Source organism: Corapipo altera, unplaced genomic scaffold (genome assembly GCF_003945725.1).
Source record: "Corapipo altera isolate COAL_440 unplaced genomic scaffold, ASM394572v1 110, whole genome shotgun sequence".
NCBI classification, from domain to species: Eukaryota; Metazoa; Chordata; class Aves; order Passeriformes; family Pipridae; genus Corapipo; species Corapipo altera.
In genome coordinates, this window is record NW_020884960.1 from 857,205 (window position 1) to 880,712 (window position 23,508).

The 23,508-nt window shown below is 44.6% G+C and overlaps 1 protein-coding gene across 2 annotated transcripts in view; it reads right to left on the reverse strand.

Moving 5' to 3' along the window:
* Positions 1–23,389, reverse strand: part of LOC113956958 (ubiquinol-cytochrome-c reductase complex assembly factor 1) — a 49,236-nt gene extending 25,847 nt beyond the window's left edge. The window contains exons 1-6 of one of the 2 annotated variants that reach the window (XM_027664048.1): positions 23,335–23,389; positions 19,556–19,660; positions 17,845–17,949; positions 12,999–13,106; positions 10,060–10,129; positions 4,213–4,270 (exon numbers count right to left, since the gene is read on the reverse strand). In XM_027664048.1, the coding sequence (XP_027519849.1) occupies positions 4,213–4,270; positions 10,060–10,129; positions 12,999–13,106; positions 17,845–17,949; positions 19,556–19,660; positions 23,335–23,358 (470 nt within the window). In that variant the 5' untranslated portion in view covers positions 23,359–23,389. Of the gene's footprint in view, positions 1–4,212; positions 4,271–10,059; positions 10,133–12,998; positions 13,107–17,844; positions 17,950–19,555; positions 19,661–23,334 lie in introns of both variants that reach the window. The other variant, XM_027664047.1, reaches the window with a different exon arrangement.
* Positions 23,390–23,508: the final 119 nt, after the last annotated feature.

Consider the following 23,508-nt stretch of genomic DNA (forward strand, 5'->3'; position numbering starts at 1 on the left):
GTGGCTTGGCAAGAAAACCTCCTCCCAAGCACAAATAGTGGTTCCTACCCTGTGTGCCTTCAGTGGTGGAGAAGGAGGAGGAGACAAACCAACAGCCAACAACTGATCAGTGATGAGCAGGGCTGGAGTGGTGTTCAGAGGAAAACCTGCTACTCACAGAGCCTAAAAGGCAGCTCTGTGTTTGGATGCAGTGCTGTCACAGAGCTGTTCTGCAGCACCATGAGTGAGATCATGGAATTTTGCAGTTTATTTGAAAGTTTGGTAGTTTGTTACTTCACCTGCTGTCTGAGGTTTAAAAGACACAGACTCTTTAAAGCCTATAAACCTCCTAACTAGATCACCACGGTGTGAAACATTTTATTGTTTCACTACAGAATCTGTGCTGTAGTTTAGTCAAATACTGGCTCGTCTTCATCAAACCATGAAAGCAAAATTACTCCAAACTATCTTTAGAAAGCTGTCTACCTCATACTGCTTGGGTTGGATAATTTTTGCTTTATTTAAGTTATGCAGAGAGATTATGTTAGAAGAAAATTATATGAAAGGATGACTGAAAAGGAACAGGAGCATCTTTAACCCAACCCATCTCAGCTGAGATGTTGAGATTTCTCACAACAGCCTCAGCTACAACTGCTTCTGTACTGCCAGTGTGCCAGACTGGCTTGAACACCAGAAATGAGGGTTGGCACCACCCTAATGACTGCCCCGTGCCATGCACTGAGGTGAGATGATCCATTAAGGGCAAAGCCCACTTGGAGCTTCCCGCTGTCCCCTGCACCTGGCCACTCATTCCTGCTTCCTCAGCTGCTCCAGAGCAACTGTTTCTGGAGCTATGTTATTGTTGTTCAGAGAAACTCCTCTGGCTTAACAACACAAGTATCAACAGCAGTTTTGGAGGGCTTTATTCTGTTTAACCCATTCATGGACAGCCACCAGCTCGGGGGACAGCAGGAAGCTCCTGAACAGACTTTGCCCCAGTTCTGCTGTGACATTGCACTGCAGTGAATTGTGACAACGAGCAGAGTTCTGAAGTCACCCCAAGGAGGTTTTGCATGTTTTCCTGTGCCCCAGCCTGGCCATCCACTGTTGTATCTCCAGCATGGACAGGACTCTGCTGGGACCAGCTGACAGAACCCAGCCTGGCTGTGCAGCCTCCTCTCCCCTGGGGCCTTTGCTGAGGCCATTGTAGCCCATTCCCTCATGTTAAGGTAGGACCAACTAAATGCCTGAGACATTCCAAATAAACTTATTCCTAAAATCCCTCTCAAGCAAAACTATTCTGATGCAATTAAAGCCCTCTATCATGAAACTGAGTCCGTTCCCTTTCTTCTGAAGCAGCACATTTCAAAAGAGAACAGTGTCCTCAGGCTTCTATATGCAAATCAGAGGAATCTTTTCTGGCAGGAATTGTTTTCTACATATTTAGTGGTTCTTGTTCTCATCTGGACTTCCTCAGGCTGATAAAAACCTTGCCAAGTGCAGATTTCCTTAAGAAAAACAATGTTTAGATGAACTTTTGCAACAGGTCTTTGATCCTTTCAGAACAAGAATTGCAGCACGACTATTTTGATCCTAAATACTTCAGGGATGTCACCATCCCTGGTCTGGTGAAAATATGAAGGCAGTTCCAGGTATCTACATGATAACTATTGAAGCAAGGCACTTCTTAGCAGCCACCCAAGTAATTTCTTTGGCAGTTTGGTAACAGCTCTGGACTCTGCCAATACTCCACTCACACTGCATGGGAAAATGCAAACCAGCAGTGGAGATGAACAGCTTGAGATTTTCTAAAGGCCTGAACTTCCAAACATAAAGCCAGGAGTCCCCCTGACATCAAAGGTGTGAAGTAACAGAAACAGCCTATAAAAACATTACATCTAGGAAAGCATAACGATAGGTTGGTTTTCTAAATAATATCGATGGGTTGATTTTTTTTTAAAGCATGATTTTAGCACTGCCTTGGAAGGCACTGAGGTGTTTCTAAAAGAACATTATCTTGAAAGAAGTTTGCAAAAGCAGAAGCTAAACATGAGAGCCTGAATTCCTCCCTTTTCTGACTGGAGGTAAGCAGAAAAATCCTGTTCACCACACAGGAAGAAATAAGACCCAGAGATTCAAAGAGGACCCACAAGAATCTGTAACATAAGAAGTTATGCCCTGACAAGCACCTTAAGTCCATAAAAACTGGGACACAAAGGGCACAGAAAAGTTGACTAGAACAGGCTGGGAAATGACAACAGCAAGAAAGGAGGTGAAGTTTACCAAACTAGGAAAAATTCTCACCTTCTCCAGCTCCAGAAGATACTGTAAATCAGTGGAAACCAAAACCCTGAATAAGTGGGAAGAAGTCAGTACATGAGAGGGTGATGCAGATTGCTCTGCAAGGGGGAGCAGATCATGATCTCTGGCACGTCGCTGGCCACCAGCTCAGGAAGGTTTCAAGCCTCTGAGGCAAACAGTCCAGCAGGAGAGACAGGATGGGAGCCTTCAGACAGGGGGGGATGCCCTTGACCCTGCCAGAGCCAGCAAAAGTGATAATGTTCCACTCCCACCTTACTGAGGTCAAACTGCTTAAAGAAAGAGAATCCCAGAGAGCAGGGCTATAAACCTGCCTGGGAAAGCAAACCATGCCATGGCAGGATGCTGGTCACTGAGCTCAGCAGAAGCAAAGCCTGCAGCATTGCCCAATGACCCAGGCAGTGAGCAGGCCTGTCACAGGCTTCTGTGTCCTGGAATATCAAACTGGATCTCCCATCTGAGGTCCAGAATGACAGTGCTCCTTAGGTCAAGCCACCAGGAACACAGAGGAGCCAGACTCACACACCCTGGAAAAATTAACCTTCAGTGCTGCCCTGCACACTCGAGTTCTCACTGCTGTCACACGAGGCAGAGGGATTTGGTTCTATCCTGCCTGTGCAGGATACTGCTGTCAACCTGTCCACTGTATCCTACACATAAGAGAACTTCAATTCTCCTCAGTCAATCTCTCCTTAACATCACCAGCTCAAACCCTGACAACTCTTGGCTTTCTTCAAAAGAAGCCTAAGTAGCTTTGATCTTAGAAATTTTTGCCTATCCTATACCAGTTTCATCTCTATCATAGTTCCCTTGTTTATTTTTATTATTAATCTTGAATTTCATACTGTGTATCAATCACAGGATATATTTTCCCATCAATGAGAAACAAAGATGATCTGAAAAAAAGTGTGTTCTTTGCAGATTCATCTTACCTCTTTTTGTTTTTCCCCAGACACTTACAGTTTGCTTTTCAATATTTATTGCACTAGTTTTCCAAATATCTATATGAATTATTAGCTTATCAATTAATTTTTAAAGCCTTTTTCCCACAGGGAACAGTAGGAAATAAATAAACTGCAAATCCCAAGGGTCTTCCTTCCTTGATTCCACTGATTTCATTCACTGATTTCAATGGTTCTGTTAATTTGTTCAATTTGTGCAATGAGCTGCCCCATCTTTCAATATATTGAGGAGACAGGAAATTAAAAGGAGGGAAGGGGAAAAGGAGGAGGCAAGGAAATAAGGGGCTTTAAGTGCAGCTATTTCAGTACAAACTTCCTTTCAGCCTTTGGACAGCTGAACCCCAAGTCTATGGACTTCAGTTCCCTGAAAGATCTGGCACTTACAAAAATGACTGTACTCCCTTGTGCATCCCCTGACCTTTACAAGTGTGTAATGCTAGATGAAAACCTGATTTTTTTGGCTCCTACTTTCACAAACGAAAAAGGGGAAAAAAAATTCATGTTTAAGGTGTCAGATATTTTTACATGCAGCCAAGCTGGCATTCACCCCCCTGCATGTGCCTTTCAGAGGTGCAAGAGTAAATGCCAGTGCTATAATTTGTTAAATGCTTCTCATCACCACAAATTCTCCCAATTTAAAAGACTTTTACATAAATTTAAACTTTTCCTAAAACACCCAAGTAAGATTTTTCCACACAGCCTGAGAAAGGCTTTTAGAAAACTCATGGCAAAGATCATTCCACTAGTGAGGAATTTTAAGATGTAAGAGATGTCAGCTTCTCTATGGGACTTTTTGTTCTTCACTAGAAAAGTGCTGTAGTTCAGTCATCAGTAAAATGAATAAATCCTCTATTATCAACGAGCACAGAGCCTACTTTTTCCTCACATTAAGATACATACATATCACTCTATTCCTGAAAATAATTATATTACTAATTTGATTTTCACTTACCAGACATGAAGCTGGGCTACTAGGAACCATGAATTCAAAGTATCAGGCATTTGGCACCCTTGATGAGAGGGGGGAAAACACAAAAACAAAACTCAATATTAATATGAACTCCATCACATTTTGTCCCTAACAGAAATCCACTACACAAAAATCTAAATGCACTTTGGTAATTTATTTTCAGTAATAACAGTACATATACATTGGAGGAAATATCATTTACTGTCATGTTTGTGCTCAAACTCTAGAACATGCACCCACAGGACGCTGTAGATTCTGAAAGGTTTCAGGTGTTTGGGGCTCACCTGGATAACATTTACAGGGGGGAGAAATTAAAAAATGGAGAAGGAGACAAACATGTGGCTTCTAGGTCACAAAGTCCCAAAGTAGGAATGAATAACAGGGAGGAATCAATGGATGCTTTGCTCTGTTCTTACACTCTTCCTTTATATGTGCTGCTCTCTCCTGCCAGGGACAGAGTTCTGTGTCTCTGATTCCACTGTCAGGGTAAATCTGTAAATCAGTAAATCTGCCCTGATTTACTCCAGCACAGCCCCCAGCACTCTTGAGTGTACCTGTCAGGCTACACTTGGATTAAAACCACTGACCAACCACACAAACAATCTGTTTGCAGGTTTAGCTCTACTCCCATAGCCACTGGTTTTCCCAGAGCTGGTCTGTCCATATGTGTGCTCACACGATGGATCTCCACATGCCCTTAGGGGGTGAAGCTGGAGATTTAGGCTGTGTGGCACAGAAACCATAGTTCCTCATGCTTGAAAAAAATGGACCTATGTGTTCTGTGCACACTAAGTCCTTCAGTTCCTGTCAATCCTAAACTTCCCTCCCAGGCACTCACCTCTACATCTGTTTCCTGGAGAAGTTTTTAAGGGAAGTACCTAACGAGAAGGATCTGACACAGTCGTCTTGGCCTACCCAGCACTTGGCCTTGTCTTCAGGGCTGCTCAAACCAAGCTGGAAGAGGGCCAGAGAGCACTCAGGAACAGGCTCTCCAGTCAGATGTGCCCCAAGGAAGTCAGCCTTATCTTCCCTGTGTTTAATATATTCCTTCCCAACTCCTATACTTCCCGGCTCTTAAGTATTACCAAGGAGATTCACCTGGATCATGAAGCAATACTTTCACAGCCTCTTTCTTTATATTTGCCAACCACCAGAAGAACCAAACAAACCATGACTATTCCTCCCTCCCCAGAGAGATGACTCCATCAGTCCTAGGAGGTGCCAAGCTTCAGCATCAGTGCCCATACATCACCTCTAAGACAGTACAAAGACACTAACAGTCTGTGTTTGGAGATTAAACACAAATCTCCCTCACCCTTCTCCCCTTTTGGCTCTCTCATTCCTATTAGAAATAGGAATTAGAAACGACTACTTTGACCAAAAGCCACGCCAAGGCATCTCTAAGTAGGGCAGGAGCACACAATGCCTGCATTAACCAAACCATTTCAGTCAACGGAGGTTCCACAGGCAGGAGTCAAACACCCAGTTCAGACAGAGGTTTCTCAAGGAGGAGTTCCCATGGATCAGTCCCCCACCACAGAAATCACTCTGCAGTGGAAAGCAAAGCTCACACCTCTACCCCTGGAAACATGGAAAGTTTGTAAAGACCTATTCAGTACCCAGGAGGGAAGATTTTTTTTTTCTCTAACTTTCCAAGTGTTGCAATTCTATTTTTATAAATCATTTTTTAGCTTCTATATTAGGACTGTCTGCATCGTAAATTTAAAGGAGGGGTGGCTCCTTTAAAGCAACAAGCTTGCCCTCAGCTATCAGCTTTGTAAAAAGAATCAAATTCTAAAATTCAGGGGGCTGGAACACCTTACTCTGGGAAACTAACTGGGGAGAAAGCTCCACCCTACAATGAAATGGAAAATTATCCCCCTCAGAATATGACTAGATCTAGAAAAAATGTCTGCTGGTAAAGCTACCTATGAAATTACTGTGATAACAGCTGGGGAATAAACCTGTTCTGGGCACAGAACACATCCTGGTCACATGGCTGGTACTATAAGAGACATGAATGCTCAGGATTATGAGGACATATGTTTTCCTGCAGTCATGTCCTGCACTTAAAATTCATCAGGTAAGGGATGCAAAACTGGACCATGGACTTTTTCATGACAGATCATCTTTGACACTCCCACAATTTTAGAAAGGACACCTGGGATAATATCCCCACATCCTGGTGCACTGTGTCAGTCCTGAGTGTGACAGGCAGCTCATGGGCTATGGGAGACACAAGAATCCAGAGTCTTCTAACCTTCAGCCCTTTGGAGCTGCTTTGAGTCCCACTAGGAGTCATCAAAAGGCTCATTTGGTAGGGTCAGCTCCCTGCTGCTGCAGCTGCCTGACTGGAGAGCAGTTAACAGTATTAATAGTTGAAGATGAATTCAAGGTAACTCTACAGTCCATGTTCATCAGCCAAACTCCAGTTCAGCTCTGAGTAACACCTGCCTGATCCTAGAAGCTCTTTTGACCTTACAAGTCTGAGGTCAGGCATGAAGCTCTCTGCTCACAGGCTGCCTCCTCCAGTTCACTAGAACTCCCCAAGCTCTCTGCCAAGACACCAGAACTTTGCTATTCCCTATTGCTTCTCTCTTCTCCTTTAAACAAGAAACAGCTGAAGTCCTAAAACAGCTCCACTTTCCACATAAGCAGCACAGTACAGACATTTGGGATACAAGCTCTAAAGCAGAGTTCCCACGTTTTCTCCGTGAATGATCCAAAACCAAGAGACAACGGAAAATGGCAGGTATAATAAAATTAAGTGCAGTACAATACCGAGAGTCTCAATTAAAACACCTCCTTTATACTCTAAAGCAGCCTTATGACTTGCATATCCATAGTCTGTATTTTGGGAACTGCTGTTCTAAGGCATATACAGAGACAGGCAGTTCACAGGGTTCACACTGTGCCACAGAAAGTTGGAAATTCCAGTGTGCACCAGCAGAAATACAGTGAGGTAGGAAGAGAGCCCATAAGACATTGTCCTAGTCCTCACACTATGCACTCTTCACCCTCTGTCACCTCTGTCTGACAAATTCCACACACCAGTCCACGTTCCACAGGGTCACAGTGCAGCTGCTATTCCTGCCACAACACCAGCACACCACAAAAGCACGTCCAGGAGCACTGAAGAAGGCTCTGTGAAGAACTGGTTCCGCTCCTCAGGGTTAACGAGCCCACCAGTGGTTTTACACATGGATGGCTGGAGGTTTCCAGGGTCAGCTCAGCGGGTTCGCAGCACTCACACACAGCAGAGAAAGAGCTAATAAGCTCTCCAGAGAGCAGAGCTGCCTCTGTGCAGTTCACTTGGATATCAACACCCTGCAAGTAGAGCCAGGAGTGCTGGGGGCAGCAGAGCACAAGCACAGCTCAGCTCAGCTCAGGCAGCACCATCCTGCCCTCGGGGCTGCCCAGCCATGCTTGGCAGCAGGAGGGGCTGCAGCACCCACCCCACAGGCTCGGGCACACCCGGGCTTGCTGCAGCACCAGGGGACAGAGCTCAGAGTTAGTAGCTTCTGTTCCTACTCGTCCCCCAGGCTGCTCCTTCAGGAAGGAACAATGAGCTTAAGCAATGTCCATCTGTAGCTGAAAAAAGGAAAAAACCAGCTCCTGGCTGACCCAGTTTGATGAAGACATGGTGAGCAATTTCTTTGGAACCACAAGCACTGACCCCAGCACCACAGGTGTTCTTACACCACCAGTGCACTCCATCAATCCCAGCAAACTGTCCTGATCCTTAGGCAGCAACAGTCTCAAGTCAACGCAAATATATGTTACCATTTAAAATACATGTTTTCTTTTTAAAACAGTAAGACAAAATCAAAAACACAGCTGAAGTGATTTTACTCAATACTGAGCCTGAAAACCTGTGCCAGTATCTTTTTCACAGACATGCTTTGATAGTCCTTTAAATTTTATCAAGGACAACATTTATGTATCTTTGTACAATCAGAGACGGTGAAACACCAGTTAAAAACAGGAAAGCCCCTGTCTGAGAGATAAATACCACAAACAGAAGAGAACTTATCTGAGCAAGCCTGGGGGGGCACAGAGCTGGAGAGAGGGGTGTGCACAGCGAAAAGGAGGTTCTCAGTTTCTGATCACTAGTGGTGAATCCTACTGCTCACAGAGTCCATTCACTCCTGCAACCACTGAAACCACATCACAGGTTTGGAAAACCTTCTGGAAGCCACTGGAAAATCTTGCAGTAGCAACACCATGTAACAAATCACCCTCAATAAGCTCTGCACTGGATGAAGATGTCCCTTCAGCTGATCTCTCAAGAGGCAGCTGCCCAACCTGTGCTCTAAGTACTTGGTAGCTCAGGAATCCCAATGACAGGCCAGATCCAGGTAATGGGTTTACTACAGCTAAATCACACCAACTTAGGCAATAATGCACATAAGCAAAAATATTACTGAAGCTTGTCTCAAAAACACATCTTTCCCCTTCACCAGCCAGATCTGATACTACTCAAAGCAGCAACAAATTTTTAGCTAATAGTTGTGTACAGCATGGAAAAGCCAACCCAATCCAAGCCAATATTATACCTATATATCTACAGGGGGGCCTTGTGTCTCTGTTCTAGTCATAGTCTCTACTGAGGCAAGAGATGTGTCCTGGTCATGGTCAGTAAAAATATAGGAAGTCTCTACATTGTAGCCAAACCTGGCCCAGCCACGAGGGAGAGAGACAGGTAGGACCTTATGATCTCATACCATAAAAAGTTGTGCCTCAGAGGATGGGGATGGTTCTTATACCCGTGTCCCAGTTATGTTGGGGATGGCACCATGTGGGGCACAGAGACCATCTGACCAGCACAAAAAGGAAAGAGATATTTGAATTCTTAGTTTATGCCACACCTGGTAATAAAAAAGGCAATATCCTTCAAAGTCCAGGATATTCTGAGTTTTACCCATCCCACTGCAGCAGGTAAAATTACCAGTCCCAGACTCCAGAGGCTGCCCTCCTCACTCCAGAGCTTAAGGGAACGCTGCAGCACTGTGAGCTCCCAGCTGACCACACACTGGCAGGTTCTGACAAGTCAGTCTTTTTGCTGTCACGTTTGTTGGTATCAGTACATCTAACAGCACAATTCCATGTGTCCTAGTTAGAACAGCTGGGACCGATTCATCACTGGATGGGTGTAGCCCAAAACTGTGTATTCTACAGCCCTCCATGCCATTTCCCAGAAACTGTTGTCAGTAGAGGACTGCGAGGTGCCCCCCCCATGCTCCTGTCCTCATGCCCTTTTGTGGAATTCCCTGACTGAGCACCCTCACACCCTTTTATGGAATTCCCCACTCTGAGGGAAGGACTGAGCATCCTTTTATGGAATTCCCCGCTCTGAGGGAGGGACTGATCATTCCTGCCTGAGCTGGAGAATATATAAACCTGGAGTTTCAGAACCTTTCCACCTCTCGTGGGATCCAGAGGAGGACTGCAGCTCACCGCTCTCAGCCAGACTGAGACCACCACCCTCAACTGAACTGCAATCACCACTTTGGCTGGACTGCAGCAGCTCTCCCACCAGCAGAGGTTTCCCCTCTCCCTTTGCTTTGGACTCAGGGGGGGCCCAGGGAGCACCATTTTGTTTGTGCCCTGGGGTGCTGGGTTGTACATTTGGGTTTGTGGGTTAGGGCCGGTTGCTTGTCCGTGTGGTTGTACTTATTGTATGATTTTATTAAATTGTTATTCTGACTTGTAATCTCTCTTTTGAGTTGGGTTGGTTTCCCCTGCTGGTTAACTTTTAAACCAGCACACCATCACGAGCTGTCTCAGCAGGGCAGCAGCCCCATCCACAACCACCAGTGCATTACTTACTGCTGAAGAACTCCTCGTAGTCGGTTTTCTCCACGCAGCACGTGTACATGCGCAGCGCCGCCACCTTGATCTTCTGCGGCAAAAGGAAAGGCAACACTTGAACTCCTCGTTCCCGAGAGCTCCTGGACCTGCTGCAGTTGGTAAATGTGCTGCCCCTTGCTGAAAACACTTCTTTTGATCATCACAATCACTTGGGGTTTTCGGGAGCACATTAAACTATGCCACTGTAATGAATCTTGCCTCGAGGGGAAAAAGTTATTAAATGGTTTCTTGAATATCCTTCCAAATCTAGTTGGATACAATACTTGATATAATAACAGAAAAAGAGTCCAATTCACATTTCCTGGTTTTCTCCAATAACTCTAAGTGATGTACACCACTGAGAGTGTTTTGTATAATTTAAGTTTTAAATATTAAAGAAGTCACATACCAGACATGCCCTAAAAATAGTAAATAATGTCCTAAAATAAAACATCCTAAAAATAATAAATTTTTCCTAGAAAAATGAAACTTGACTGACTAAGCTTGGAGAGTGAGAGAGGAATCCCAAATGATAAATGACATAAGGTATTCCCAGGTGCTTTGGCACTTCTCATTTTGTTTCTGGCCTGCCAATGCACCCAAAACACCTCCAGTGCATCCTCCAGAACACAGACACATGTGCTCAAACTTCAGAGGTCACAATAACTAATAGCAAAGATCTTAAGGAGCTGTCAGCCATTCCTATTTGCTAATATCAGGGGAAGAAAAATTAAGAAAAATCTGAAAACTCCACAACCCACTCCCCTGCCTAAGCCAGGAAGTGGCCTTGGCTTTGGGTTGCTTTGGTTTGGTTTATGTCTTTTTTGTTTTTAGTGACATATACTGGGGACCCTCTCAGTGCTCACTGTATTACAGGGATGAGCACCCTGCCTGTTAAATGGCAGTTCAAATCACCAAGGGAATTATTTGTGTCTCCTACAGCCAAAAGGAAAATAAAGAAGTTGCAACTGATTGCTGAGGAAACACAGGAGCCCATTATTTTTCTGACTTAGTAATCTTAGGCTTCTGTCAAAAATCAAACCCACATCTAAACTTCTTGAAGTAAAATAATTTACATTGCTTACAGGAGTTCTGAAGGTTTCCCTTTTAAAGGAAACACTGCCTGGCCTGGGAGCAGAGATGTCCCTGGTGAGAGCCACTGCCCCAGAGCAGGCATTACTAGACATTAAAAACATATTGCAAAGAACAGTCCCCACAGTCCAGCCCTCAAATAAGGCAGGTAACAAAGGAGAAACTGATGAAATTTAATAATGGAAGGTTTTGGGTGTAGAAGAGGTGTGGGGGAAGGGAGAAGAAAATGGAAAAAAAGCAGAGAAATATGAAGAAACTTCCCAAAGATCTCCTAGAGAGCACTGGCAAGGTCAAAAATGAACTCAGGTCTCTTGGGGCCTAACCACAAAATAACTCTCTCCCAACCCAGGTTCCCCAGCCAAAAGCAGGCAGTAAAGAGCAGCAATTAAGGAGAACTCTGAATCAACACTTAGAGCTAATAAGAATCTTTATTACAACAATATGTACACAAGCACATGGGAGAGAAACTACACTCTCATGAGGTTTAGCATCACCTGATTAAAGCAACTGATTTAAACCAAAATACCTAAGCCTCTTATGGGTCAGTTATCTTTGCTTTCCACTGTCTGAGGAGCGAGATGCAATCAGCAACAGTTTTAGACCAGTCTCAGAGGAGGTGCACTCTGCCTTGCAGATATTCAAAGCACCTTAACAAAATTATTTTTAAATTTTTTACTGATTTTAATTCCAACACAATTGGGCTCAGCCCTTCCTTCAAGATGCCTTTTCCTCTCACTCTTTTATACTCTCTTCCAGTTCAGAGAAAAGAAATTATGAATTTCATGTTTTCCCTTCTGCCTAAGGAAGTGAAGGTGTTTTTTACTGAACTGCTCTCATTTAGTCAGTGTTAACACCTGCTTTATGAAAGGGCTATTTAAAAAGAAAAGGATAAAGGGAAGGATCTATTTGTGACTTTGACCTGGTCAACTACTGCTGAGCAGTGCCTTGAACAGCAAGACACCATATCTCCCTCCTGACTGCTTGGGAGACCCTCCAGCCCCAGAAATACAGAACCCTGGGAGAGGCTCAGAGAAGGGCAACAAAAATCAAACCATGGAGGAGCCTCAGTAAAAGAAGCAAGTTAGACTCAGCCTTCTCACTGCAGAGAAAGGTGTAGATATTATATAATATACAGGTCTATAAAATCATCAGTGGAAGGCAGAATAATCATCTTTTTTTTTTAACTACAAAATTAAAAGGCATCAACTAAAACCACCTGTACTTCTTCCCTCAGTGGTGTCTCAGGCTATGGAAATCCCTGATACTGAATGCTATGGAAGCTACAAACAAGAGTTCCAAGTGCAACTGGACCAATTTACAGAAGAAAAATCAATAAATACTATACTACAAATGTCTCTTTTCATGCAGGAAGTCCTGAAACTGGTGGAAGCTGAAGGAGCACATGAGACAAATATCACAATGTGCTTTACCTGCAATCGAATTCTTCCCAATTTGCAGCAATTGGTCATTATCAGGGATAAGATGATGGACTCTGTGGGTGTTTGACTTGCACAGTAAGGCTGTTACTGTGGGTTTTGGTGCACAAATGAAATGAAAAAATCAAATATTTGAAGAAATTCAAGAAGGCTTTAGACCACACAAACCAAAAGCAATATTGGTACCTGTGTCAATGAAGGCAGTGGACAGATCAAGGGAGGTTCAAGCTATGGGTTATTAATCCTTACACCAGAAAACAGGTATTTACATGGGTAATCAACAATTTTCCACTAAATACTATTCCTATCACAAGAAAAAAATGTGCAGGCTTTTTGTCTGCTTTTTAGAACAATCAAACAACCAAAAGAATTATTAAATGACTGCTTTACCCATCTGCTGTACTTGAGTGGTCCTGTGAACCCCATTGCTTCTATTATCCTTGTGAAAGCACCCACTTTCTCTTCAGATGGATGCAAGGAATCTTTTGCAGAAAGATGCTGTAAAATTGAAATAGCACATATTTCAGTCTCAGTAATTAAATCTGACAAATCATTTTAGTTAGAAAAGACACAGATTTAATAGGGAATTTTACTTTTTTTGTTTACTGTCTTTTTTCAACAAAACAAACACATATTTAAGTCTTCTCTGAAAATATTATCCTGGTTTTCCTATGTGACATTCTTCTGTTTATGAATGCAAACACTGCAAACCATTGTGATAAAACCATCCCATTGGCAGCTTACATTCAAATAGTTTGTAGAGAAACCTGCTTTCCAAAATATGGCTCCTATCCTAGACTCCCATAGTCTTTCTAGGTCTGTGTCTTTAACTGGGTTTAAGTTTTTTGCACAAAAAACAAGCAAACAAATCACAGAAAGAGAGTAAATAAAGCAAACCTTTTACATTCCCTCTCTTCCTCTCACAGGCATATCATATCCTAGAGTAATTACGCATTATAGAAACCATCAGCTCCATTTTAAAACCAGCAAAGCTACACAAACCCCCTGTTCTCACCAAAAAGCTCCCTCAGATTGTTATTCCCCTTCAGCTAAACAATGTGGTACTTGCAGAAAACCTAGATCAGGAAAGCATTTATTCCCCAAGGACTTGCAGTGCCTGCAAACATGAAGATAAATATTCTCTTCCAGACCAACTCTACACCTTAAACACCCCTGGGCTGATGCTGTGGCTTAACCCCAGGGGCAACTGGGGATGGGGGAGAGAACTGTGAGGGTAAAAGTGAGAAAACTCGTGGGTTGAGGTAAATGCAGTTTAATTAGTTAATCAGAAACCACATACACAAGCAAAGCAGCACAAGGAATTCATTCCCCCCTTCCCATGGGAGGCAGGTTCAGCCATCCCCAGGACAGCCAGGCTCCATCACAGCAATGGTGACTTGGGAAGGCAAACACCAGCACTCCAAACATCTCCCCTTCCTCCTCCTCCCCACAGCTTTGTGTGTGAGAATGATGCCACATGGTCTGGAATGTCCCTGGGGTCAGATGGGATCCTTGTGCACCCCCAGCTATTCCCCTGGTGGGGTGAGGAGCAGAAAAGGCCTCAGCTCTGTGCCAGCCCTGCTCAGCAGGAACTAAAACATCCCTGTTATCAGGACTGTTTCCAGCACACACCCAAACCACAGCCCATACCAGCTACTGGGAAGAAAATTAACGCTACCCCAACCCAAACGAGCACAACTGGTAAGAAAACTTCCTGGCATTCTGCCTCTGAGCACCCTGGCAGCAGCAATCAGCCATCAGGAACTGCCAGCAAATGATTTCCATGAATTAACTCTGCAGTACAGACCTTTAGCTATCAACAAATTACTCTATTTTTAACTCATTTTTTGCACGTGAATCTCCTACATACACTCGAGGAAACACAGCTGAGAGCCATTACAGCCTGAGAAAGTTCCCTGACCAAAGAAATATCAAACTGCTTTAAGCCGCTGGCATTTTACCCTAAACATTTCCTCCTAACACATCAACATAATAAGAAAAGGATTTTCTTAGCAAGGAAGCAATTTAGCATCACCAGGGCTGCCACACATGGCCAGAACAGTGAGATCAGGCTGCCAACTCCAACAAGGAGCAGGAGAAGATACAAAAGCAGAGAAACACACCCCCCAGGCTTCCTGGGGTGCACCTGTCCAGCTTCTGACAGACATTCCCGCACTAGAAAATGTATCCAGTCATTTCTGACAGCTCCAATTGGATGCACCTTCAGTACCCCAGTGTTTGAAACTGTTTAACCTCCATAACACAAAGGTGTGGTACGCTGAGGCTTCAGGGTTTAACAGTGTGAAAACTGTGCCTGCTTTAAACCCAATCTTGTCATATGAACTAGTGATCTTTAAAGGCCCCTTCCAACCCAAACTATTCTATGACTGATTTCCCTGGATGCTCCCAATTTTCCTATAAGAACCTGCAAACAACCATTTTGTATTCCACTTTTCAGTCTTTTATGACTTTTATAGGCCAATATCATACATATGCCCATCCCTCTAGTTTAGAAGGGTCCTAAAATAGCCTGTTCTCATACAGAAAGCTTTTCCCATTGCTGATCATTCTCTATAGCCTTCCTAGCACTAGTATAATGATTTTTGAAATGGCATGAATGATACATAAATGCATATTAAAATACAGACCCATATCCTGCACAAGGATGCTATACTTAATTAAAAACTAACTGTAAAGGTGACAAAAACTGTAGCTTTTGAGACCTAATGCATCCCTGATTATAATCCACAGACAGGCCTGAGCATTTGAGATAAAATACTTCCACTGTTAAAGGCTCAAACCCCACCATGCCCAGTATCCAGGGAAATAGAGAGAAACACACTCAGCACCACTTCAGCATCTGTCAGTCACCCCATCAGACAGTATCACACTGCCCAGGACCTCCTGGGATACTCAGATCCTTCTCTGATTGTCAAAACTGTTCACTGTGTCCCCTCTCACCATCCAGAACAAAAGTGCCTGCAAGGGCACATCCCACCCCCTGCCACATGTGATGGACCCCGAGTCTACTGGCAGTATGTGAATATTTAAACCGATTTTCAGCACCTCCTCTTCAAGAATATCCCATGCAATACTCTCCTCTACACTACAGATGACTCCTAATCTTCCATTGTAACTCCATAATCCCCCCCCAGCCAGGCAATGATAGGAATTGCTCAGTGCAGAACCTGTGTCCAATAACCACTGCCACACCAAACTCACTAAATCAACCTTCATCTCCTCCACAGGAATTACAATCACACTGAACCTCTGGAGAATCCAGGCAGAACTTCACCACAGGCCTCTTATGTACATGTGCATTATGAAGCCTCCCCCAGTACAGGTCTTTCATTGCACAGAGGAAGTTAAAAACCAAAATTATCTCAATTCAACTGCTGTTATCTCTTCACTAACACAGTGACTGGCCAGCAAGCAGGTTTTCCCTAAGAAATGCCATGATTCCTGCTTCATTCCTCTGCAAGTCAGCCTGGACTAGCTCAGGAGATGGAGAGGGGATTTAAGCAGGAAGTGCTTGGTTCAGCCAAGTGCAACTAAACAGTCCTATAACATCTATAAAATCAGATCTAGGCATCACCAGGGCAAGGAGGGGGAAGCAAGTGAGTGGCTCTGTGGTGCTTCGTTGCCAGCTGGGCTTAAACAATGACACACAGAGAGAAAAGTTCAAAAATATGTTGTATCACTCACTAAAAACAAGTTCATCAAGACACTGCAAGGGACATAAGCCCACTTCAGGCTGCCCTTCCTGCTCAATGCAGTGCTTAAAGCAAACAATCTTCTTATTTTTGACACCAAACATAAAGTGAAACATCTGGGGCTCACCATCAATTCCAAACCACTTTCCCACCAGGAGTGCACAGTCAAGTTCACATTTCAAAGATGAGTAAGTACTTCTCTATTCAAAATAATGAAGTTGCTGTCCAAAAACCCACCTCAAACCTACTCTGCTGTAAACTGCTTCCTCTCTGGTCATAAATCCTGCCTGGCTTCTTACACCAAGGCAATTTTAACCAGTTTCCCAATTCATCTTTCAACCCTTGGACCCCTCCCCTGGTCCTTTCCAATACACCAAAAGCAAGTCTTGAGTCCTGCCTTGAAGATCTTCATGCCACTCCTGGTTTGTTGGATCTGCTATCTGGTCATCCACTGCTCTCCCAGATTTGCTCTGCAAATGCTGCTTGTGTGGGTATCAGAGAGCAGTGCAGGCAGGAACAGGGACTGGGGGATGCACCACGTCTGGGAGTCTGGATTACACCTTTAGCTCTGGCCACGATAACTTGTGCAACCCCTCTTGACACGCCTCAGTCTCCCTGTCTGCAAGGTGTTTGGTTTGTCTCACCAGCTGAAAAACACTGAAAAATAGACTAAAGAAAGGAAAACCTCTAGTTAAGAATGTAAATGTAAAGAGAAGCCAGGGCTTCTTCCCTTGCACACATTTCCTTGTTTTCCTTCATTTTTTCTACCATGTCAAAATAACTAATTCTAAATCCTTCTTAGCACGTACCTCTAACTCTACACCAGCAAAATACACTACTAGGTAGACAGCAAACTGGGATTGCTGCTTTCATGGAAGTTTTACCCATCAATCCCTAACTTTCTTGATGTTGAGGGATGCTGACACCCATAATTTAAGTGGTAAACTAATCTTATTGAGTTGATGCACGCTCCAGAAAACTTTTATTCCAAGACAAAATACAATAAATGTACAAGATACGTAGACCACAGATTAACAAAATAGTACAGGTGAACAGTAAATAAATTATTAGACAATAATTAGCTGCTATTAGTAGATTGTATGACAATTTTCAGTGCTTAGCAGATACCAAAACTGTCATCACACTTTATTCCCAAGCTAAAGAATCAGAAAACATCCTGTCACTTCTAATATGTACAGAAGGAATATCTGCTCTCCACACCAGTAACTATTCCCCTTGACTTAGTTTCTTTCCTCACTAGAAGGAAGCCCTCAGGATTATCACTGGAACCTTCATCCTTATAACCCAGCTGTAACTGCACCTTCCTATGCCAGCCCCTCATTTTCTGGAAAGGAACAGAATTCCTTCTCAAATGACTGGACCCATTGTTCTCACCACACTAAAATATCTTAGAGAAAAGCTGAGTCCTCTCCTACATGTTCTGGGCAGTGTTTTGCCTCCTGTCCCTGTATAATCCCCAGCACATGTGCCCTCCAACAATAAAACCATCCAGCTCTTCTCACCTTATTTGTATTGTAAAAGGATCTGTTTTGCTGCGTGGTGGCTCCATTGGCTTGAATCAACCCTCGACAGAACCTGGGCAGTCGGAAGGGGCCGGCCTTGTGTCTCTGGTAAAAATGATACAAGAAAAGAAAAGGGAAAAATTAAAGAGATCATTGACTTCGCTTTACACCAATCACCCTTAGTTTGCTAATTAGTTTTGGCTAATCCTGAAAAACTTTCTATCAAAAACCCCACAAATTTATGATCGTAACTGTTACAAACAAAATAGCTCTCCATGCTTGATGCTCCACACCATTCATTTTCCAGTGTTCCATAAATGTACTGATGGAATGGACTGGCAGAACACTCCACTCAAAAACCACAGGCTGTCTGCTTTCACTTGCTTACACTACTTTTAATTATGGTTTTGTCTTTTAATGAAGAATACTTCTTTTTCCTGACCTTGCAGACAGACAGACTTTATGCTATTTTTGTCTACAACATTATAGCCCATTTAATTGTCTTTGTGGAAGGACTTGAGAAAACACAACTTACAGGGTAAAAGCTACCACTACAACCACTATAACTTCAGAGCACGTGACTTGTATCACAGAGCTACTGCACAACACAGAAAACTCTCAAGCAGGAGTGAGCAGGCTCCCCAGGAAAGAAGCTGCACCCTGAACAAAACACCCCTCACAGCCTCCCAGCACCCCCAGCTTAGCAGTGCCTTGTTTACAAATTAACTCAAACTAAATATGCTGTTCAGAGCAGTCACCTCCAGACAGGTATTGAACGTACTGGTGGCTCAGACTGAGCCCAACTTCATCAATAACTTCACAGCTGCTCATTTCCCTCTCTCCTCCAAGCACCATATGTTACTTGCTATGGACTGTGCTTTAATAGTAGGGTTGTGTCACAAAATCACCAGCAATCTTCCTAGAACTGGAAGGTCTTCTCTGAGAAAAGACACTCAAGCCAAAGAGCTTACAGGGAATTTCTAACTCTGAACATTATGGCTCTATGGCACGAGTTGTGATATAAAAGAGGGTGAAGAAGAGGCTTAACCCTCTCATGTTTCATTGAATGCAGGAAGGAAACACCAAGAGACAGACTCTGATTCTGTTCTGAGAGCCACCATCTCTCCACTTTCTACACCTTTTTCACCCCTTTCTCAGGAACTGCTACCACATGATGCTCCAGTTGATTTACTCTGCACAGACACGCCCTGGCACTGTGCCTGCTGTCACACAGCTGGAAGCCAAACTGCAGAGCTTCCACTGGAACAATGTTGTGCTCAGCAAGGTAAACATCCACCAGTATTAGGAAGTCCAAGGCCACTGTCCAGTGGAGATATTCTATAAAGTAAAGTGTTCTGGAAAATAAGGTGCTGGAAATTATGTGCAATTGTGACTGGATTGTAAAAGCTGCTTTGGAAAAATGACACCTACATTTGGACTTCTGCACTTAATCTCCTCAAGACAGATCATTTAGATCTATTAAATAATTAAATAACTTAGATCTATTAAAAGACACAGCCGGAATGAAGACCTGTAACAAAGAGTGGGAGCTCACCCTTTCTGCAGCAGAGAGCTCTAGAGCTGCCTTGATATTTCAGCAATACACAGCGAAGACTTTTGGAAGACTTTATTGAAAAAACATGACTTTTTCTTAGCAATTTAAGCTCATTCCATTTTTGTTTACACAGTTTAACATGCTCTGATATCATACCTGGAAAATGCTGCAGAGCATCCGTCTACACTGGCCCGGGACTGCGGCGGTCTGGAGCAACCCACTGCATCCTGTCATCCACTGAGTTACTCCAGCCTGGCAGCTCTGCAACAGGGACAGGAGCAAGGGAGAAAAGGACCCAAAGATACAGAAACAGTTTAACTGCCCTTCTGCTTCCACAAGTTTTATTCATTCATACAACAAGAACAACAAGGAGCTGTGTCAGGGCAGGGTCAGGTTGGATCTCAGGGAAAGGTTCTTCCCCCAGAGGGTGGTTGGCACTGCCCAGGCTCCCCAGGGCAGTGGGCACGGCCCCAAGGCTGCCAGAGCTCCAGGAGGGTTTGGACAACGCTCTGAGGGACAGGGTGGGATTGTTGGGGTGTCTGTGCAGGGCCAGAGTTGAACTCAATGATCCTTGTGGGTCCCTTCCAGCTCAGGATACTCTAACAATCCTTAGATTCAACTCCCAACTTGTGCTTGACAGGAGTATAAATTTTGATTATAAAAATATTTTGCCTTCCAGTACAAGTATCCAACCCAAGTCTGATGGCAGAAACAGATGAGTGGAAGGAAATGGTGGGCTGTCTACATCACAAAACCACACCACAATTTTTCAGTCTATACAATAAATTCAAATGCTCAAGAAGCATTCTTCGACTGACAGAGTGAGCTCCAAAAAGCCCCCATCCAACTCACAGCTTTTATGCATCTTTGTCTTACTTTACTCAGGCATGGCTAAGAATTTTAGTATTTCAAAAGCACATATTGTCCCAATAAATTTCAGTGAAGATAATTATTTTCTCTTATGAAAATGCCAGTAATATGGAAAAGAGATGGAGTTTTCTTTGCCTGCACTTTCTTTGTATCTTTTATTTTCTGCAATATTCAAGTTAGTACAATATTTGCCTCCTTCATACATGCACTACACTAATACTGGAAATAATGTATATATTATTAGAAGGGATTGCCTTTATCTAATAAAAACAGCTTCATTTCCAACTGTAGCAAGGTGACTCAATTTCTGCTTTTTCTATGTAACATCACTGCTCAGGAAGTGAGATTTTGAAAACAATATATTTCTATCCAAAAAAACCATTTCAGTTCAGTACCACAAAGTACTTCTTGAGGTAACCCAGTGCCCTGACAAAAACAGTTTAACAAAGACTTCAGTGAGAAAGAAGTCACCATTTTTTATAATCAATTATTACAAGATTCCAAGGATCTGACAGAACTTTTTTGAGATTTTTTTCTCCATAATAAGAAGGAAAACATGCCCAGGCTGGGATATGGCTTAGAGCTTGAACATACTGTGGTTTATAGCTGTTGAAAAGCACAACTGCAACAAAACTGGACAAAGACATAAGAAAACATAAAATAAGCATATGCACACTGAAAAGCTGAGATGTGATAAACAACCCAGTAACAAAGAAAACAGACACCAGCAGAAAGCTGGGAACATGAGGAGTGAAAGAATTTTGTCTAAGCCAGCATCACCGTTTGCAGAATTACTTTTCAAATTACAAGTGACACTTTTGCTTGGCTGAGAGAAAAAGTAGCAAGCCTAAACTGAACAGGATTACTCAGGAACAGCCTGCAGACAGCTGCCTTGTCAAGATGGCAATGGAAGAATATCACTGTATGGTCTTCTAAATGCTCTTGGCAATCATTAGGAAAGTCCTAGGTAGCAGACAAGCTATTTATCAAGATCCCTTGGGTAAAAACCAGCTTTATCCTAATGGCAGTATTAGTGAGCAGAGCTGAAATGCCTGGACGATCATCAGGACGATATCACACACCAGCAGCTCCAAAGAAGGCTTGAAGACAGACAACAAAAGTAATTTTCCTTATTTCCAGTAGAAAGAAGAGACACGGAAAGTTTGAAGATTTACTTTTATACAAGCAGGCAACCACTAAATTCAAACGCAGCAAAAAGTGCTGGGAGGTGCCAGGGATGAGGAGTGCTTGAGCTGAAGCACAGTGCACTTCAGATCTCAAAATGGCAAATAACTCCATCTCCTCCCCTCCAGTGAGTAATGTCTGCTCAGGCTGAAAAACTGAATCAGCTCACTTTGCCACATGAATGCCAGCAGCAGCTGGGCAAGGAGCTGCCCAGGGACAGGTAAGCCCAGGAGGCAAGTCCTTCCCCTTCAGAAGCAGGTTTTCAGTGCAAACCCTGCCCTGGGGGTGCAGCTCCACGGGCAGCTGAACCCATCTGGTGCCTCACTGCTTTCCCACTGCTCTCCCTGCTCCCCTCCTGCCTGGCTTCCCCCTCCCTGTCTGCTGACCACTGCCTCTTTAATGCTTTAGAACTCCACAAAACTGTTTTTACTGTTCTGCTGCTCCAGAATTTGGATCATAGGGGCCAAGAAAAATGCTGGAGGAGGCAACTGCAGGCAACAGAGCAAGGACAGGAGCATAAAGGGCAGGGATGGGAGGAGGAAGCAGGAACTCAAGCTCGCTCCACTGCAGCTGCACTCAGGAGGGTTTGTGCTTGGCTGCTTTCACCTTGAGAGTGGAAAGGACAGGGCTCACTGTGCCGGTGAAAACCACACCCTGAGCTCTGAGAACCTGGTGGATTCATTCCACAAGTGGAGATTGCCCTCTGGCCAAAGGCCTTTCCTGCTCCTGGGAAATCTCTCCCCACTTAGCAGCGCTGGCCACCCCTGTATTTGTGTGGTGGCATAAGATCAGATCCAGGTACAAAATTCCCTTTTCTAGACTATATACTAAAAAGAAGAGCTCTGTTGCAGAGACTTTAAAGGTCAATAGAAAGAAAAGTGCACACGAATGCATGGGAAAGAAGAAAAGAGTGATTAGAAATCCACTAATTCACAGGAACCCAAACTCTTCCAATTTGAATCACTAGGGTTGGAAAAGCCTGTGGAGTCCAACCATCAACCCAGCACTGCCAGGTCCACCACTAACCCGTGTCACCAAGTGCCACATCTACCTGGCATTTGAACACTTCCAGGGATGGTGACTCCACCACTGCCCTGGGCTACCTGTGCCAGGGCCTGATCAGTAACACAGGAATGGGAATCTTTACATCATCCTCGGTATCAAACACCTGAAATGAGAAGGGAAACTCGAGGAAGAGAACACACTGCACCCAGAGGAGCCCCACACCGACAGACACGTGTCTCCAGCCCCCAGCAGGAGCCCAGACCCTCACACGACAGAATCACAGAGTGAATTAGGTTGGAAGAGACCTCTAGGATGATCAAGTCCAATCGATGACCCAACACCAGACCGTGGCACTGAGTGCCATGAATAGTCTTTCCTTAAATGCCTCCAGGGAGAGTGACCGGGGCAGCCCATCCCAATGTCTAAATCACGCTTTCTGTGCAGAAATTCCTCCTAGTGTCCAACCTGACCCTCCCCTGGCACAGCTTGAGGCCGTGTCCTCTCGTCCTGTCCCTTGTTCCCTGGGAGCAGAGCCCGACCTCCCCCGGCTCCCCCCTCCAGTCAGGAGGAGGAGAGGGCGAGAAGGTCCCCTCTGAGCTTTTCTCCCTCACAGCTCCCTCAGCAGCTCCTGGTGCTCCAGACCCTTCCCCAGCTCCTCTGCCCTTCCCTGGACACGCTCCGGCCCCTCAGCAACCCTTCTGCAAACACAAACTCTGCAGGGAAAAGCTCGACCCGCTGCTTCGCCAGACACCAACCACTGCGGGGCTGAGGAGAGGGCGGCGGGAGCGGCCCCCGCTGACACCCCTCGGGATGCGGGGGGACAGCCCCGGCCCGACACGCCGCTCCCTCCCTCGCTCCCTCCTTCCCTCGCTCACCAGGGCCCGCGCCAGCGCCGCCATCAGTCCCCGGCGCCGCTTCCGCCGCCGCCGCCCTCCCCTTCCGCGGGAAGCGCCGGGGGACGGAGGGACGGCGGCGGTGGGGGAATGGCGGCGGTGGGGGAATGAATGGCGGCGGTGGGGGAATGGCGGCGGTGGGGGAATGGCGGCGGT